The sequence below is a fragment of the Helianthus annuus genome, chromosome 2 (genome assembly GCF_002127325.2).
Source record: "Helianthus annuus cultivar XRQ/B chromosome 2, HanXRQr2.0-SUNRISE, whole genome shotgun sequence".
Classification (NCBI taxonomy): domain Eukaryota; kingdom Viridiplantae; phylum Streptophyta; class Magnoliopsida; order Asterales; family Asteraceae; genus Helianthus; species Helianthus annuus.
In genome coordinates this window covers 3,507,365-3,525,772 of record NC_035434.2, presented here as the reverse complement: position 1 = coordinate 3,525,772, position 18,408 = coordinate 3,507,365, and the positions used below count along the sequence as shown (strand labels likewise).

The 18,408-nt window shown below is 38.0% G+C and overlaps 1 protein-coding gene across 1 annotated transcript in view; it reads left to right on the top strand.

The window, feature by feature from the left end:
* Positions 1–8,727, top strand: part of LOC110908303 (ABC transporter C family member 8) — a 36,872-nt gene extending 28,145 nt beyond the window's left edge. Inside the window, exons 7-8 of the mRNA XM_035987287.1 lie at positions 8,041–8,346; positions 8,638–8,727. Coding sequence (XP_035843180.1) covers positions 8,041–8,346; positions 8,638–8,727 — 396 coding nt within the window. The remainder of the gene's footprint in view (positions 1–8,040; positions 8,347–8,637) is intronic.
* The last annotated feature ends 9,681 nt before the right edge of the window (positions 8,728–18,408 follow it).

Sequence of the window (18,408 nt, the reverse complement as noted above, 5' to 3'; positions counted from 1 at the left end):
TCGTAGTTGACGCGTGGCTTCATTACCTACTCCTCTTGTCTTCAATGCATCCCACAACTTCTTCGTAGTCTTGAAACTGACGAACTGATGATAAATATCCTTGCTCAGTGCTTGAGTGAGAATAGCGTATGCTTTCTTTTCTAAGTCATACGTCTTCTTTTGTTCATCAGGAAGATCGGCAAATGTAGCTGTCGAAGAAGCAGCAACCTCGATAGTTTGATCGAATTCCGTAATGAACCGCAACCACAACTCTGTATTTTGACCAAGAATGTATGTATGGAAACGATCAACCCATCCTGGATATTCATGAAGATGCATCAACTTTGGAGGCCTGTTCAAACTTCCGGTTTCACTTTCGCTTAGTAGAAGACTTTGAATACTCGGAGTTTGATTTGAAACAAACGCCCATTGACCAGCTGGAGTGGCATTTGCTTGTGAGGATGTAGAAACTGGAGATTCGGCCCATGATGGAGATTGACTGGTATTCATGTATTTTCCACTGTCTGGAGCCGGACTTCCCCACCAACTCGGATTCATGATAGATGAGCAAAATAAATGCTAAGTAAGAATGATCCGAAAGATACACAGCCGAAGGATCCTGGTCGAAGGATCTGAAATCACAGAAACTTGTTAATAACAAACTGACCACAATCGAAAGATATAACCTTGTTCGAAGGATCAACAGTACTCGAAAGATTACTGTTGACTCTCGAACAAAGATTTCGAAAGATTCAAGAACTCGAAAGATTCCCTTTGAAAGATCCTTATCTTTCGAGCCAAATCCTTATCTTTCGAATAACAGATCTCGAAAGATTCACCAATACGAAGGATCCTAATCTTTCGGACACTAATCTTTCGAAAAGATTCCTTTCTCGAAGGATATGATTCAGACTTCGAAGGATGGGTCGAAAGATAGTAATCTTTCGAGCCTTCCTTGATCGACAGATGTCGACAGATGTCGAAGGATAATCTTTCGATGTCGAAAGATATCTTTCGAGAGCTCTGACACAATCTGATCTGATGTGAAAGGTTGGTGAAAAAGGTGATGGGGTTGGTGAAGTTGCTTTCGGCAGAAGGGATGTTTCTGCACAACTTTCCACCAACCTTTTGACTTTCAAAAATAATACCCAAAAAGGCAAAACCTTATCCTCAAGTCCAGTCACCGGAAACACACCGGAATACCACCGGAAAACACAAAGTTTTCTAAAAAACCAATTATTATGTTACCCAACCCAACCTTGAACACTCCCGGTTAGTTTAGACACGTTTTTACTCAAAGAAAAAGCAAGAAAACAAGTAAAAACAGGTGCAAAACCAAGTGTTTCAACACACCACAACTTGTAAAAACCCGGTTTTAAACAAGGTTAAGAGCCTTAGCTCTGATACCACTTGTAGGTCCCTTTTCGTGGAGGATTACGAACCTAAACCTTGTTATACAAACCTACTAGCGAGTGCGGAATCCAAGCTAGCAAGCAAACCGAGTTAGTAGCAAGTAGAGAAACAAACACACAAGTTCACCGATTAACACAACTTGTATTAATGCAATGAGGGTTCGGTTACAAGCTCAATGTTTACAGAAGTGTTCTATAAACTCTCAAGTGTGTGTGTGAGTTTTGGACAGAATGCTCTCAGCCCGTGTGGGTGTATTCTCTCTGTCTTGTGTCTGTCTACTGAAACTCAACACATGCATGGGTATTTATACCCAGCCCAAGATGCTATGTCCGAAGGATTCGACAGATGGTCCGAAGGATCATCTGTCGAAGATTAAGTGTTCGAAGGATAAGCATGTACCTCGAAGGATCACCTTTCGAGGTCAAGTCATTCGAAGCATATCTTTCGATGAGATCGAAGGATCCACATCATCCTTCGATCTCTTATCCTTCGGGACAGTGCATCTTTCAACATCTCTTTCAACTGTTGACTGAGTCAAACCAGGAGGACGGTTGACTTGGTCAACTTACAGGACTGACAAGGACATCGTTTACATACAGACCGAATACAGACAAAGTACAGACACAAGTGCACCAACAGATTATATGTTGGTTGCTTGTAAAGACAAGGAACAAGTTATGGCTACTAAAGATTGGTAATCAAGAAGTTTGATATGAAAGAATTGGGAATGCTAAGAAGATTTTGGGCGCGGAGTAAGTTGTTCTTATCTCAAAAGTCTTATATGAGAAAGGTTCTAATCAACAACTTTACGTAGAATTGTAAGGCCGTGGTAACTCCTACTGCTCAACATTTTAAGATGTCGGATGATGAACTAGATAAAATGAAGAATGTTCCTTATGTCAGTGTTGTTGGAAGCCTTTATGTATTTGATGGTTTGTACAAGACCAGATTTTGGGTATTTGTTAGCTTGGTTAGCAAGTACTTAGCTAATCTAGGTAAAGGTCTTTATAGAGGAAGTTCGGTAAGTTGGAAAGCTACTTTATAAGATATTGTATATAGCATTGACAGAAGCAATTTGGTTAAAGGGTTTTGTGACTGAGTTAGGAATTAAAGTGGTCAATGCAGTGGTGCTATGTGAGAATGAAGGGGTTCGGGTTGTCTAAGAATCATGTGTTTTGTGAAAACACAAAGCATATTAATGTCAAGTAGCGTTGCATAAGAGATGTAGTGCAACCAAAAGAAGCAACTCTAGAAGAGGTGGACACAATTGAGGATACAGTTAACATGTTGACCAAATCACTACCAAGTACAAAGTTCACGCAGTGTTTGAATTCGTTGGGGAATGTTTGACTTGTCCTTAAGCCTTAAGGTGGAAATTGTTAGGTATAGAGTTGCAGTCAAACTATGGTCAATATATACTTTTGCCATTAATTAGAAACATAGCAAATGATCAGCGGCTAATTATGAAGCATTAGTAAAGATGTTATAACCAATCTATGGTCAATTAATAATTAGCTGTTAATCTTTGGTTAGTATAAATAGGTCAAACAATCCTTTTGTTAGTGATTCGATTCCTTCATCATTCATTTTTTTTTTTTTTTTTTTTTTTTTTTTTGCAATAAGTAAGATTCAATCAATGTAGTTCAATGATCACTAAGAGTTAACTGTGTTATTTCAGTATTGACCAGTATACTTATGAAATGGCTTGATCTAGGTTGCTTCTATTTCAAATAGGACAAATCAAACAAATTCGCCGAATGGGTCAAATGGATCAAACACCCAACATCTATAGTGGTGAACATGTGTTTTTTTATAAACAATAACTGAAAGGCAAAAGGTTTTTAAGTTGCTTATAGTCTACTATTACACATACAACTTTCTAAATAGTTTTATTTTGTTGATGCAGATTTTGTGTCCGATGCTTGTCGAATAGATTAGTTATTATTTTACGCTGAATTTGTAATAGTTAGTGAAACGGTCTATCGAACATGTATAGACCCGCTCGTTTGAAGTGGTCAAACGAGAGGGTTATTCGGTTGACCGTGTGTGTGTTTGCTAGACAAGTTATGGTTGCTTATGTTGGTGTCGAAGGATAGGGCATCGAAGGATTGTTGATATCCTTCGATGAGCTCGAAAGATATCCATCGAAGGTTGAAGATGGACCTCGAAGGATATGGTATCCTTCGAGGCATGTGTGTATCTTTCGAAAGCTGGATGGTCGACAGATGATCTATCGACCAGTCAGTGTTATCCTTCGACTGTGCAACCTGTGTTTGGTATAAATACCAACACCTTGTCTTGTAAAACACAAGAGTGAGAGCACAAGTGTGTGCTAGAGAGTGAATGGAGGTTTGAGTCCTCACCGGGAGAAATCACCACTTGATTTCTCCCTGGATGTATACTTCTTTGGTATTATTTCGGTTTCCATGTAATCGGGCCGACTTGTAATGTTTACTACCGGATTAATACAAAAGTTGTTTGTTTATCATCTCTTTATCTCTTCCATCTTTGAACAAAATCATGAAAATCACGGGTTGGATCCCAAAACACGGACCTACAATTGGTATCAGAGCCATGGTGCCCGATTTAGTAAAACTAACCGTTTACTAAGTCACATGTGCTCTAGATCTGTGATTTTTGTGGTTTTTTTGTTCAAGATGTAAAAATGGTGAAAATGAGAAAAACTCAGATCTGAACCCGAATATTCAGATCTGTGATAAAACGAGTGTTGGGTTTTATGTTTTTCTCCTAAAAGTTCAAGTTTTCTTCATCAAAAATTGTGTACAAAGTGTTTCATCGCATCTGCAAATTTTCCCAGGTCCCTGTGTTCATAATGTTCTTCACATCTTCATAGTTTGAAGGATATGAAGAACTTCGAAAGATCAGGTTGCTTTTTCGAGAGATCAGTCCTTTAGTCGAAGGGTTATCCTTCATTGATTCGAAGGATCATTCTTTGTTTCGAAGGGTCAAGTTCTTTTTGAAAAATCAGTTCTGATATGACAGCAGCTGATGTGTGTCAGATCCAGATCTGACATGTGCCAGAAAAGTCAATTTCACAACTTTCGAAAGATTCTTTTCTCGAAGGATTATCTCACAACCTCGAAAGATCATATCTGTTCGAAAGACAGAAACTGATCTGTGGATCATCTTTCGAGACCGAAAGATCTGTGCTCGAAACCCCCAACAATTTCGAAGGATAATCATTCCAACAACCTCGAAGGATATCCTTCGGTTGTGGAAACATCTGTCACAGGAGGTTGTTTTTGTTAATTGAAGCATATGGCGGTGCACACCAACAAAAATCAATCAAATGTTATTGGCCTTTTTGGGGCGGTGCCTTGGGCAGTCAACCCAAACAATAAACAACAAACTTTATTGGTCATATGGGCGGTGATCATTCTGTTGTTGATTAAAAAAAAAAAATAAAAATAAAAAATAAATAAAGAAAAAGGGGTCAGACATGTTAATGATGGTTGTCGGCTGTTTGTTGTTTATTAAAGAAAAAGAAGAAGGTAAGGATATTTATTGACAGAAAGTGAAAGGTTGAAAAAGTGAAGATGTTTATCGGCTGACCTTGGGGAAAGAAATAATAACTGTTGTCGGCTGAATGGGTGAAGTAGGGTTTTGATTTTTGAGTTGGGCCCCACGTTTAAACATCTGAATATCTTTAATCCTATTATAGGCCTACATTTAACATTTGGGCTGTCTTGGGGTTTGATAAATGCACACTTGGGCCCAGCAACAATGTAACCATTTTTTTTGGGTCATGACATTTATCATTTATTTTGGGCCGATACCAATAAGATGATCTGATATGTTTTGTCATCGGGTATATGGACCAAAATTTATTTGTGGATTTTTATTGATGGCCCACTAGCAATTTACTAGCAACCATTATCACATGATGGTTTCTACAAATTACTAGTGGGAGTGGGGTCGGGTATTTGCGGAGTTGGTCTGAATCGCGCTCCTAATATCAAGGTCAAAATTTGTATGGATTTTGGGAGCGCGCGGAATGATTCGGAACGATGAAAACAGAAGATGATGAAAGCTTGATTTTTGAAAAATGTGGGGTAGTCACGGTTACCGATGCAAATGGCAAAAATGGTAACGCGACTATTATGGGCCAAAAACAACACGGTATGTTCGCTTCCGCACATCAGTATTTATGATTGTTACCGGTTATTCGGAAATGTTCGAAAGGATTTTGTTTATTGTCATATTCTCGCATTTGAAGACGAACGTATGAACCTGGAACGTCTATACCGATCCTAACGAGTTCACAAAGTCTTTGGAGGGATACAAGTCGGATCCTACGGGGTACTAGGCGAAATTTCTTTATCAACTAGAATATGCAACGAAGAAATCTTTTTGTTTATTGTCATATTCTCGCATTTGGTAACGAATGAATGAACCTAGAATGTCAATACCGGTCCTAACGAGTTCACAAATTCTTTGGAGGGATACAATTCAGATCCTACGGGGTACCAGGGGACGTTCTTATTCAACTAGATTATGCAAAGAAGAAAGTCATGTTCGTGAATTTTCGGAACCGAGAACATTCAATGAAGATTGATGACAGTTCCGCTCAGTGGAGGGAATTGGTGAACATTTGACGACAGTTTCTTTGAAGTGGAAAGAATCTGTTAAGGTTTAGAGATTTTACCAAAGAAATGGGGGGATAAAAATTTTCATTTGTTGAATTTCTTCGGTAAATTTCTAAACGCAATCACAGGTGGTAGAGTTTGTGGTTTTTCTGGTGATACAAGCGGTTCGGAGTGGAATGTTTTGCACAGACACATATTTGAGGATTTTAATTAATTCTCCAGCCAGCGTGAAGGGTTTTGCACGGAAACATACAGGTATCTAAAGTCGACAGTTGTTTCAAAGCGCTGTTTACTGAAGACCTGGGGGAATCTTTATAGAAGTTGATAGTTCAAGGCTGAAGACCTGCAGGATTCGGTTTTGGGTTTGATGCTTCTTTGGGATTTTACAGGGATCTGGGGGTAACTCAATTCGTTGAGTTTGCAAACGATGTACTTGGTCAAGCTGACTTCCTGGGTACTGATGCTGAAGATCCGTAGTGCATTACGTGGTCGACTTCACAAAGGCGAGACAATGAGATCTGGATGTAGTTCAACTAAGCGTGCCGTTTGGTTGAGCTTGCAAGGGATACACTTGGTCTAGCTGACTTTCCTGAGTGTTGATGCTGAAGATTAAAGTGCATTACTTGGTCGATTCCACAAAGACGGTTTACAAAAGACAGTTCACCAGAAATCTCTATCAATGTAGTATGCTTGAAGATCAAGACTTGATGCAGTTGTTAAAGAATGGAACCCTTATCAAATGCCGGTTGGAGTATTGGAAGATCAGCGGAAGATCGGTCAATTGAGTCCTTTGAGGAAATTGCACAACACTCAACACGGAAGCGCGCACTCTGAGGGGGAAATATTTTACAATGAGCATCAAGATACTACTTACCTGGATCATCGGTCAAGGGGGAATTTGTTAACACAGAGAAGCTGAATACTTGACTGAAGATCGATTGCAGTTGCATTTTCAGCATTCGACAGCAACGGACAAGGGGGAATTTGTTGATGCAGATTTTGTGTCCGATGCTTGTCGAATAGATTAGTTATTATTTTACGCTGAATTTGTAATAGTTAGTGAAACGGTCTATCGAACATGTATAGACCCGCTCGTTTGAAGTGGTCAAACGAGAGGGTTATTCGGTTGACCGTGTGTGTGTTTGCTAGACAAGTTATGGTTGCTTATGTTGGTGTCGAAGGATAGGGCATCGAAGGATTGTTGATATCCTTCGATGAGCTCGAAAGATATCCATCGAAGGTTGAAGATGGACCTCGAAGGATATGGTATCCTTCGAGGCATGTGTGTATCTTTCGAAAGCTGGATGGTCGACAGATGATCTATCGACCAGTCAGTGTTATCCTTCGACTGTGCAACCTGTGTTTGGTATAAATACCAACACCTTGTCTTGTAAAACACAAGAGTGAGAGCACAAGTGTGTGCTAGAGAGTGAATGGAGGTTTGAGTCCTCACCGGGAGAAATCACCACTTGATTTCTCCCTGGATGTATACTTCTTTGGTATTATTTCGGTTTCCATGTAATCGGGCCGACTTGTAATGTTTACTACCGGATTAATACAAAAGTTGTTTGTTTATCATCTCTTTATCTCTTCCATCTTTGAACAAAATCATGAAAATCACGGGTTGGATCCCAAAACACGGACCTACATATTTAAAGATTTAAACTATTATTATAATAGTATAAAATTTACAAACATAATTACGCATTCTTTCTTTATAAAGTTCTTGCTTAAAACTTGAATAGAAGTAAATGTTAGGAGATTAACCAACCCATCTCAATCCATTTTGACCGTGTTTGAATGGGTTGAATGTGCAAGTGTGCAACATGTTAAAAGTAGCACATTGTAATGTAATATTATATTTAATTCATGCCGGTTTTATAATATTTTCTTCAAAAACGAATAAAGTAGTTCTAGATGAATAATGCAATCCCACACAACCCATTTTCACTCCTAATTAAAAAATGAACCATTTTGACTATCACTATGCCATCTTGCCACATGAACATCTTACTTAATGGTCATTTGGTTATGATTTCAGTTGAGATATCGTCCAAACGCACCACTAGTTCTCAAAGGAATCACTTGTACATTCAAAGAAGGGACTAGAGTAGGTGTTGTTGGAAGGACCGGAAGTGGCAAAACCACGCTTACAACAGCGTTATTTCGTTTGGTAGAACCTGATAGTGGAAGAATTCTTATAGATGGATTAAACATTTGCGATATGGGACTTAAAGATCTGAGAATGAAACTAAGTGTCATCCCACAAGAACCCACCCTTTTTAGGGGCAGTATTCGAACGAATTTGGACCCACTTGAACTTCATTCAGATGATGAGATATGGAAGGTAATATATTATAATATTCATATTTCAATAATAAAGATGCAATTTAGACAGTTTACTGCTCAATGAGTCTATTTAGATTGTATGTTTTCTTATCTCTAACAAGCATATCGATAAAAATAAAAATAATAAATTCAAAGAAATCGGGTTAAATGGTTTGACAGTAAAATGTATTATAGTATATGAAGCCTCTTAAATCATTTTAATTCAAAATTTCAATCATACTAGACTCGGTTTTGTTGACACAAGTAGTCATATTTGAAACCACAATTATTTATAACTAACCATCACTAGAGCACTAGTGATGGCCACAGGTATTTAAGTTTCACCTATGGTGGGTCGGGTGAGTTTTCCCCTCCAGATCTTAAGTTCAAGTCTGGGTGATAAGAGTTTCTCATTGAGTGGTTTAAATTGGGTATCTATTGTTCTAGGGGTCTCTCTAGCAGACCCGGTTAAGACAACGTATCAGTTGAGAACCACTCCCCCCCCAAACCCACCAACCACAACCCAAAACCTAAACACCCCCCCCCCTTCAAGAAAAAAAAAGCAAGTAGGAGCTCATGACTACGTGAAACTGATGTGATGGTTAAAAACAGTGAGACCAGTACACATATATAGCCTTACCCAACCCACTTGCTACCTTTATTTTTACAGTCTTCTATGTTTATTTAACATGGTTTAAACGGTTTTCAGGCATTAGAGAAGTGTCAACTAAAGAACACCATCACTGATCTTCCAAATTTGCTAGAGTCTCCAGGTTAGTATTTTTTTGGTTATATTGTACATTAGTACAAACAAATTGTAAACAATACTTCAATCATTACGTCTTTGTTAGTGAGTGATAACGGAGAGAATTGGAGTGCTGGACAAAGACAATTATTCTGTCTAGGAAGAGTATTACTTAGGAGAAACAAAATCCTAGTACTTGATGAAGCAACTGCATCGATTGATTCAGCAACAGATGCCATTCTTCAAAGAATCATAAGGGAAGAATTCTCAAGTTGCACTGTCATAACCATTGCTCATAGAGTTCCAACTGTCTTAGACAGTGACAAGGTCATGGTTCTCTCTTTCGGTAAGTCGTGGTTCCTACATTGTTGGAATAAACAATTTTAATGCATTTTAAAATGAACCCAAAAGTATAGGTGGCAAAAATGAAAAATGAGAGGGTGGTGCAATTGGGTTGGTAATTGTTAAAGGTCAGGTAAGATCAAAATGATTAACTTTTCGGTACATGTATTGTATAACAACTGATGTATTAAATATGATCATATTTAAAAAATACATTCTGGGCAACTTTCAATCTGTTCGACTTATTTGATTTGCAGGGGAAATGGTGGAGTATAGTGAACCTTCAAAGCTAATGGAAATGGATTCTGTTTTTTCCAAGCTTGTAGCTGAATACTGGGCCAGTTGCACAAAAACTTCTTAGGAGATATTTCATGGCTTTTAGTCTAAGAGAGCGAAATAATATCCACGTTTTTTGTATGTTTAATGATCAATTTAGTTTCATGGCTTTCAGTCTAAGAGAGCGAAATTTCATGGCTTTTAATCAAAGATATGTGCGGGGAACAAAAATAATGTATTTGTTATCTCGTTTGGTTGTTTGACCCGGATTAGCTGGTATATTTATGTAATATAAAAAATGTCCAAGGATATTAGGGACTGTAGATTGATTGGACATTATTTATAGATACTAAATACATTTTTGTCATTCCTTTTTTATTGACTTTATTTTCTTTTTGTGCTCTACACTCTCTCACATTTACCAAATTGAAGTTACTTTATTTTGATTTATTAAATTTGGAGTAAATTACTTTTTGAGTCTGTAGGTCCACTAGCGGAGGATCTAGTCGCCTAATCCTTGTATACGAACAAAACCGGTTGTGCGGAATCCAACCGGGAAAGCAAACCGAGATAAGAACATGAGATACAAGCAGACCTCGACGAAAGACTCCAGCAGCCGACGAAACACTTCAGCCGATGAAAGATAGATGATGAAAAACAACAAGTTTTTCGTCACTATCAATGCACGACGAAGAATGTCTTTCATCAAGGGTTTTTCGTCAACAGCATCAGATCAGTTTTTCGTGGGAGTTGAATCATATAGCATAACCAATCAGCAAACAAGAATAATCAGCATCATCAAATGGTTCACAACTCTATTCACGTGGATATGTAGTTTTCACATGAAAAAGTCTTCTCATGACATCATCATGGTGATGTCATGGTGATGTGGTGTCGGGAAAGTTCACGGCTCTTCGTGCTTCGCGTGTCGAACTATGGGGCGCACGACGGAGAAATGTCGCGACGTCGGGCTTGAGCCGAAACTAACCGATTTGAACCGATCCGAGTCGAACCGAACCGAGTCGCGTCCACATAAAGTGTATAAACAAACTCCCCCTTGGACGCTACTTGTAAGGTTCATCTTCCATGTCTTCCATGTCGGAGGATCTTCAATGTCTTCATGTGTCGTAAGTAGAAAGTGTATCAACAAACTCCCCCTTTCATTTAGGAAGTGTGTTAACAAATTCCCCCTTAAAATAAACTCCATTTTCAGCACTTAGATCCTTGAGTTGTTGATGAGAGGTCAGCGGCAACTCGATCATCTTTATCTTTTGAATGCCTCCACGTCGTGTCTTCATTCCGAAGCTAGTTATCGAACACGTTCTCTTCGCCTTTAGCTGGTTTGATTGTAGCATCTGCACATACAAGAAAGCTAAACGCGTAATGAGGACAACTGCTTGGAATATAGTTAACATAAACAAACGACACACATGTGACCATTTTTCAATCAACTACCGTCTGACAGTTTGAAAGTTTAACAAATTGTTCAATTTTAGGTTTTAACTTTCAAAACTTGCAAATTTCGACCGTTTATGAAGAATCAGTTGTTTCGGTTTTTTTATCAGATTTCAGGTAACGAAGACTCGAGTTCCAACATTGGGTAATCAAAAGAAATTAGAAATAAAATCTTTTTGGCTTTTATAAAGTTTATGTTAAAACACACCTAAAATCTTTTTGGTATTTTAAATATTTCAAATGTAAAGACTGAAAGCAGTAAATAAATATATACAGAGATGCAGAAACTGAAAGCATCAAATAAATATTTACAGACATTCTTTTTGCGAGTTTCGAGGGTAAGAGAATCATATCAGTGTACGGTCACGCCAAAACGCTCTTGTTATTCAGTTAGTTAAGATTTAGATAAGCATCCTATAACGATTATCGGTATTGATGTCCACATAAGCTCAACTTATCAAATGTAATCATGGCGAGGGGATACGATTAAGTGTATGATTTATACTTACCGACCAGTGTTCATCCACACATGACACATTCCTGTATCAAGGTATGCACGAGAGTTCATCTTACTGGTGAGTATAGAATTTATCATCTGTTTTGACGTATATGAAAATGTGAGATACTCACTTATCTTGGATTGAAAACAAGCCCTATGTGATAGAATCACTTATTGAAGAGGAACTTGATATTCGATGCATGCAAGGCACAAGAGCAAGTCCATGAACAGGTTAGTACCATCGTACCGACAAAGAGATGAACTTGACTCCCAGATAAACTGTGATATTTTATCACATATTGACTAGGACATGTGATTGTTTATCACTTATTGAGGTCGAATGCATCATGTATTATATACATGTTTGAATGATATTTACACGTATGTATGGTATCATGGAAGATCTAGACTTCATCTCCGTTATATTTCGATAAAAGAAACAACCATGATACCCAGATGATAAACAGCATAAAGACCACATTTCTCAGAACCTCGGCAATCTATCAAACGAAATTTCGGTACTAAGACCATATGCTAATGAGCGGTTCCCACCTGGTCTTCAGTCGATTTAAGTTTATATCACCCTGCACACTTTAAAATGATTGTGAACCTACCGATACATCTTATATAGAGGTGCTTATCTTTTTTTTTTCATTTAAGGTTTAAAGAGGTTTCGACAGACCACTGATGTACTATCATTTTCTCTTTTGCTCGCCAGGAAACTCATTTTTGTTTTTCTATTGTTTTTGTGTTTTTGAAATTTTTCGATGTTTTTGAATTTTTCAAATTTGAATTTACCCCCCCCCCCCCAAATGCAAAAACTATGAGAAATTAAGAAAACACAAACAAATATTTACAAAAATGATTTTACGATGTTGGATTAACTCATGTTTTTCCTCGATGCCGTTTACCAAACCTAATTTTGATCAGAAATAATTTATCGAATTTTGGAAAAATCAGTTGGCATGTCGGTAATCGGTGTGGACCAAAACAATGTGTCTGGTCAAGGAGTGTTGTACGAGATGTTAGAAAATCATAAAGCAGCTTAAATATTGACAAAGATAGGAGAAATTAGAAATTTAAAACCATAATCCTGTAACTGCTTCGTGCATTGCCAGGAATCTGAGTGCTCTCCCAAACTGGATGTGAGACCTGTGCCTCTGCAACCATCAAACAAATACCAAATTTAAGAAATATTGTGTTTCATACTTGGGGTTTGTAAAAATATGTGTATCGTTTGTACATATCAATTCATGTTCGATTTCAAGCTTTAATCGCTTTCTGGAAGGTTATACGCGCACTGATGCGTAAATATAACCAGTTTAATGCAACGAACACTCCAGATTAGTGAAATAGGCTTAACATACCTTAAATAACCTTTACATAACTTGGAAATAAGTTTTGGAAGGTTTGGTGTGGCGAAATCAAGTTTATTCGCTTACAGGGACTAATTTCGACAAACTGCGAAAGTATGCCGATTCATACTATAACGAACATTCCTAAACTTGATCATAAGTTAAATATACCCTAAATATCCTTTACATAGCTTAGAAATAGGCTTTGAGGTGTTTGGTGCGCAAAAATAAACTTTCTTGATCAATAGGGAATAAAAGTGTCAAAAAGTGCATAGGTTTGCATTTTCGCGCATATCTTACGTTCTGAATATATCCGGACATCCAAAAATTTATGTAAGCATTAAAATATTTTATTTTACTGTTTGGCATGATAAAATTCCATTCGTCGCGTAATTTGGATCATTTTTCGCGTCCGTTCGTGTTTCATTGTAATTAACCGGACAACGCAACCGTACGACCAAACGAACTGACATCCGAGATATTTTTTAGCACATTTAAAGTTCCCTGTACTTTAACTTCATTTTAGAGCTTTGAAATGGGGTTAACGGGACTTAAACGTGTCAAAAATGCATCAAAAACCAAGTTTTGGGCATACATGGGCTAAAAGTGTAAATCTGTCAAAGTTCTTAGGCCTGGGGCGTAAGCCCAGGCTTATTCTTACGCGGCCGGCGAGAGCTGCCCAGATCAGAAACATTGAATCTGGCTATCCAGCTGGTTTTTGATGGTTTGAACATTGTTTTTGCATAACTTGGGCTATATTTGATGGTTTTTAATGTGCCCATTGTTTAGAAATACCATGTGCCCAAGTGGAGGGCCAAGATTAAAACTCAAACTTTGAGAAACGATCCTAACGGTTTACCGAATTCTATAAATACCCATGCCCTCCATTTGATTTCTGCACACTTGGTCTGAATTACACTCTAAGTTGGAGCCTTTGCTTCATACTGAGTGATTTGGATCATGATCTTCCTAGCTTGGACCCTTTGTAAGCGTTCTTTCGTTCTTTTATGCGTTTTAAGCATGAATGTCAAACAGAGTTTGACTTTCAGCTTTGACCAGTTTCTGGTCACCACAAAGTTCATTTGAACTTTGCAACGTGAGCGTAATCACGATGGTTATAGTCCCTTGTGACTATACCTACTGATTACCACGTTGACTAGGTGTAGTGACGAGTCGTAGTTTCGGCCAAAATGCGTATTTATGCGTATTTTGTAACCAAACTACTCTTGGGTATCAAAACCGTTTGTTTTGATACCAAAACCTGTTTTCTAACTTAACTAAACATGTTTTAGCATGTTTAGCTCGTCACTTTTAGATTAGTGCTTATGTAGAGTCGTAAGTCAAGCGGTCTAAACAACCGCATAGACTTTCGAACTAGACCCGTTTGGTCGATCATTAGGATCCGACCAAACATGTTTTGTGACCATAGTTGTATAGGGAATGACCTTCCGAGGTTATACCTTACGGTCCCTTCGTTTAAGTAGTTATAAGATAGGTAGTTTATATGCCTTAGGAAAATGACCAAAATGCCCTTTTTATGCATAATTGATATTTAAGCATATGTAACCCAAACTTTTGTCACTTAACTGATTATGCAACATAATTAAACATGTTTAGGCATATAATACTTGTCATAGGACTAGTTAGGCATTCCGAACGCGTTTTACGCGAACGACGCGTTAAAGTAGGATAAGCTACCTAAACGGGTCGTAATGGGTCGTAAGAACTTAGGTTAGGTTTCATTTAAGTATGTAGGCTTTGTTAGACCATATCATATGAGTTCCAATACTCATTTGGTTTACGAAACCTCATACTATCCAATCTTCCGATTTAGGTCCGTTTATTAACTTAGTTACCTATATTAGGTGTCGTTTAATTTATGTGATCCCTCTAGCATTGCTTGGTAGTTATTCAAGACTTCTAAGCATCCTCAAGTGAGTACATAGACCCCTCTTTTACTGTTTTTCAAACGTTTTGGGGTGAAACACATGTGCCTACTTGTTACTTTCATGATTTCCATGTTTTCATATCATATACTTGCTATGTTCATTAATACACTATTAGTACATGATTTCATTATGTTTTGCTATATATGTTCACTTAACATGCTAGCCCATTATTTTACATTTTGAACTGTTCGAACCATTTGTAACCATTTGATGTATATGAACCATTGGTAATCATTTGATATATGTGAACCATTTGTAACCATTTGATTGATGTGAACCATTTGTAACCATTTGATATATGTGAACCATTTGTAACTGTTTGAACCGTTGGGTTAGGGAAGTGATTAGGTAACGGGGCGGGTGTAATGTGTTAAAAGCATGGTGGATACGCCGCTGGTACTTCCTATATATAAGTGCTTTTAACACATTATATATCGTTGCGTTATCTAGATCACTTGGGTAAACGACTTTGAAACAATGATGTTTTCTGAATAATATAAACCATACGAGTTTTATTAACGAGTTTGTACGAGATGTTTTACAATTTGATTTCATAAAATAAATGTTTTGGAGTTAAGAATCATGGCTACGAGATTTTATAAACTATAACTAACTTGATTTGAGTTGGTTAATTACGTCGCAATACTATACTTTTCAAAATTAAGGTTTTTAAATAAGTATTGCAACATGTAAAATGAGCCAGAATCTGACACTCACATAAAACCTATGTACTCGCCGGCATTTTTATGCTGACGTATTTTCACATGTGTTTCAGGTACCATAGTTGATGATGTTTGATGATGATATTTGTGTACGCTCACATAGGAATGGACGAGGCCTTAGTGACTTAATAACAATGAAAGTCTATTTGTTCTTGTTTTGTTTCTAATTCCAATGTAATGTAATACATTTAATTCAATAAAACGAAGCTGTTTAATCCATGGTTGTGAAACAATGATTCTGTTACAACACTCCCCGACGTTTTCGCCACGTTTTGTTGTTTTACGTGGTCGGGGTGTGACAAAAAAGTTGGCATCAGAGCCAATGGTTATATGGAATTAGGTTATTAGTAATGCTTTGACCTGGACTATAACCTTCCTAGGACCCTAACGCGAGTTTACTTGTATTTAGTCATAAAACAATACCGTTGCCTATCTTTAGGCAGCAACCACAATAAGAACATAAAATTTGAATCTGCTTTGAAAACTAATCATCTGTTCTAGGATGATTTATTATAAAGTTTCGAACCTTCAAAGTTTTCAAATTCTCGTCAAAATTTAGGGCTACATAATGTGAACACGTGCAAACTGGAAAGGTGGGTGCCTGTACCCTGAGCTTTCTGTCTAAGGCTAGAGTGTTCGTATAAATCCGCAATATCGGACCAGTCACTCTTACCTGGGAACTCTTGGGGTGAGTGTCCACTTATAGGCGATCATGTCTTCGCGATACATTATGAGGACCTATTTACTTTGATTCAACCTTTGTGTGTCGTTTGTTTGCTTCGTGGTTCAAACAAATGACCATCACCCATGATTTTGGTCGGTAATTGTAACATCCTATTCTTACCCAATGCCATTTCATTTGTTTTCTCTCTTGTTTCCCCTTTTTAGAATGCCTCCATGACGCGAAAATCAGGTACCTATTGAAGAGCTGGCAGTTGTCATTACGTAGCAAATGACTGCTGCAATCCCGAACATCGTTGCTCAATGTAACCAAGCTCTCAACAACAATAATGCCCCTGCAACTTCAAGACGTTCAACTCGGCTAAGCCATCAAAGTTTTCTGGGTCTCAAGGAGCGACTGCACTTCTGCAATGGTTCGAGAGTCTAGAGAGCACCATCAGGCATGTTCAATGCCCAAATGAGCGAAAGGTAGAATTCGCATCTAGTGTCTTTGAGAAAAGAGCTTTGACATGGTGGAATGGTGTGATGAGAGATAGGGGTGCCGATGTGACACTGGCTCAAACGTGGGAAGAGCTCCGAGCTCTGATGATGAAGGAATTCTATCCTCGTCACGAGATCAGGGCCTTGGAAAGGGAATTCGACGATCTTAAGCAAGATAGCGGTGAGCATCGAGCCTACATGGATCGTTATGAGGAGTTAAGTCTGTTATGCCCGAATATGGTTACGCCTTTGGATAAGGCAATCGAAAAGTACATTGATGGCCTCCCTGACCCAGTACAAGACATTGTGACTGGTAGTAACCCCACTACAGTTAGGCAGGCCATTGAGCTATCTGCTACCTTGACTGAATCTCAAATCAGGAAAGGTAAACTTTTCCAAAAAGGTGATAAGAAACCAATCGAAGAATCGAAACCCAAAGATGAACAGACTAAATCCTCCAAGAAGTCAAAGAAGCGAAAAGCTTCCCAAAACTTCGCAGTGGTTGCTCACAATGATCAAGCTGTCCCTAACGAACCAGCTCAACCCCCTGCTAGGAATCCAAACAACGGAACTGCACCCTTGTGCAACCAATGTAACCTTCATCATCATGCTAGTGTGAAGTGCCGCAAATGCCAAATTTGTGGACTTATAGGTCATACAGTATGAGTTTGCCGAGCCGCATTTGCGCCAAATCAAGCTGACAACAATCCTGCTCAAGCTCGTTTTCCCCCAGGTTCTTGCTACAACTGTGGCGAGATGGGTCATTTCCAAAGAAATTGCCCAAAGCTTGCTAATGCAAATCCAGCACAGGGATGAGCATCTAACCAACTAGAAGGCAACACCGTTTAGAAATAATCACGTCTTATGTATTATTTTCTTTTGTTGTCAAGGTCCATGAAACAGTTGTTATCGTTGTTTATAAATAAATCTTTTATTTACATTGCAATGTATTTATGTGGTTGCATGTATAAACAACATATCCCCTACAATACCGACAATCAAGGAATCGTATTCCTTGAAGAGCAGACTACCCCCAAAATTCTTCCATTTTATGATCTCTTGCGTTTTCCACGAAAATCCTAAGTACCCGTTTCTTCCAAGGAAACGAAGTACAAGGCGCAAGTTACAACTCTGGACGAATACCCAAAGTACCACTATAAATCCTAAATAGGGTACCTAAGGGTATTTCCGTAAATCCTAAAATTATCGTGTACCTTAATTCGAATATTACGTTTCTTTGAAAACAAAATCGAATTTTTGGAAGATCATCCTATCTTCATAGATAGATTCTTGAAATTGATTAAAGTGTCAAATGAAATCCACGGATTGGATTCCTGGTGTGCTTTAAATATCCGTGTCCAAAGATAACAAATTAAAGGTCAAGTTAAACAATTATGTGATTATGTGCTTATGTGTTCCCTTTTTATGTTTTTGTGTGATCCAAAATTTTGTTATCCAAATCCTCGTAGAATCTTCCATATCTTCGTATAAGGGATTCATAGTAGAATATCCAAAGGTACTACCTTAAATCCTTAATGGGCTTCTACGTAATAGTTAAGACCCTTGGATTATAAAGT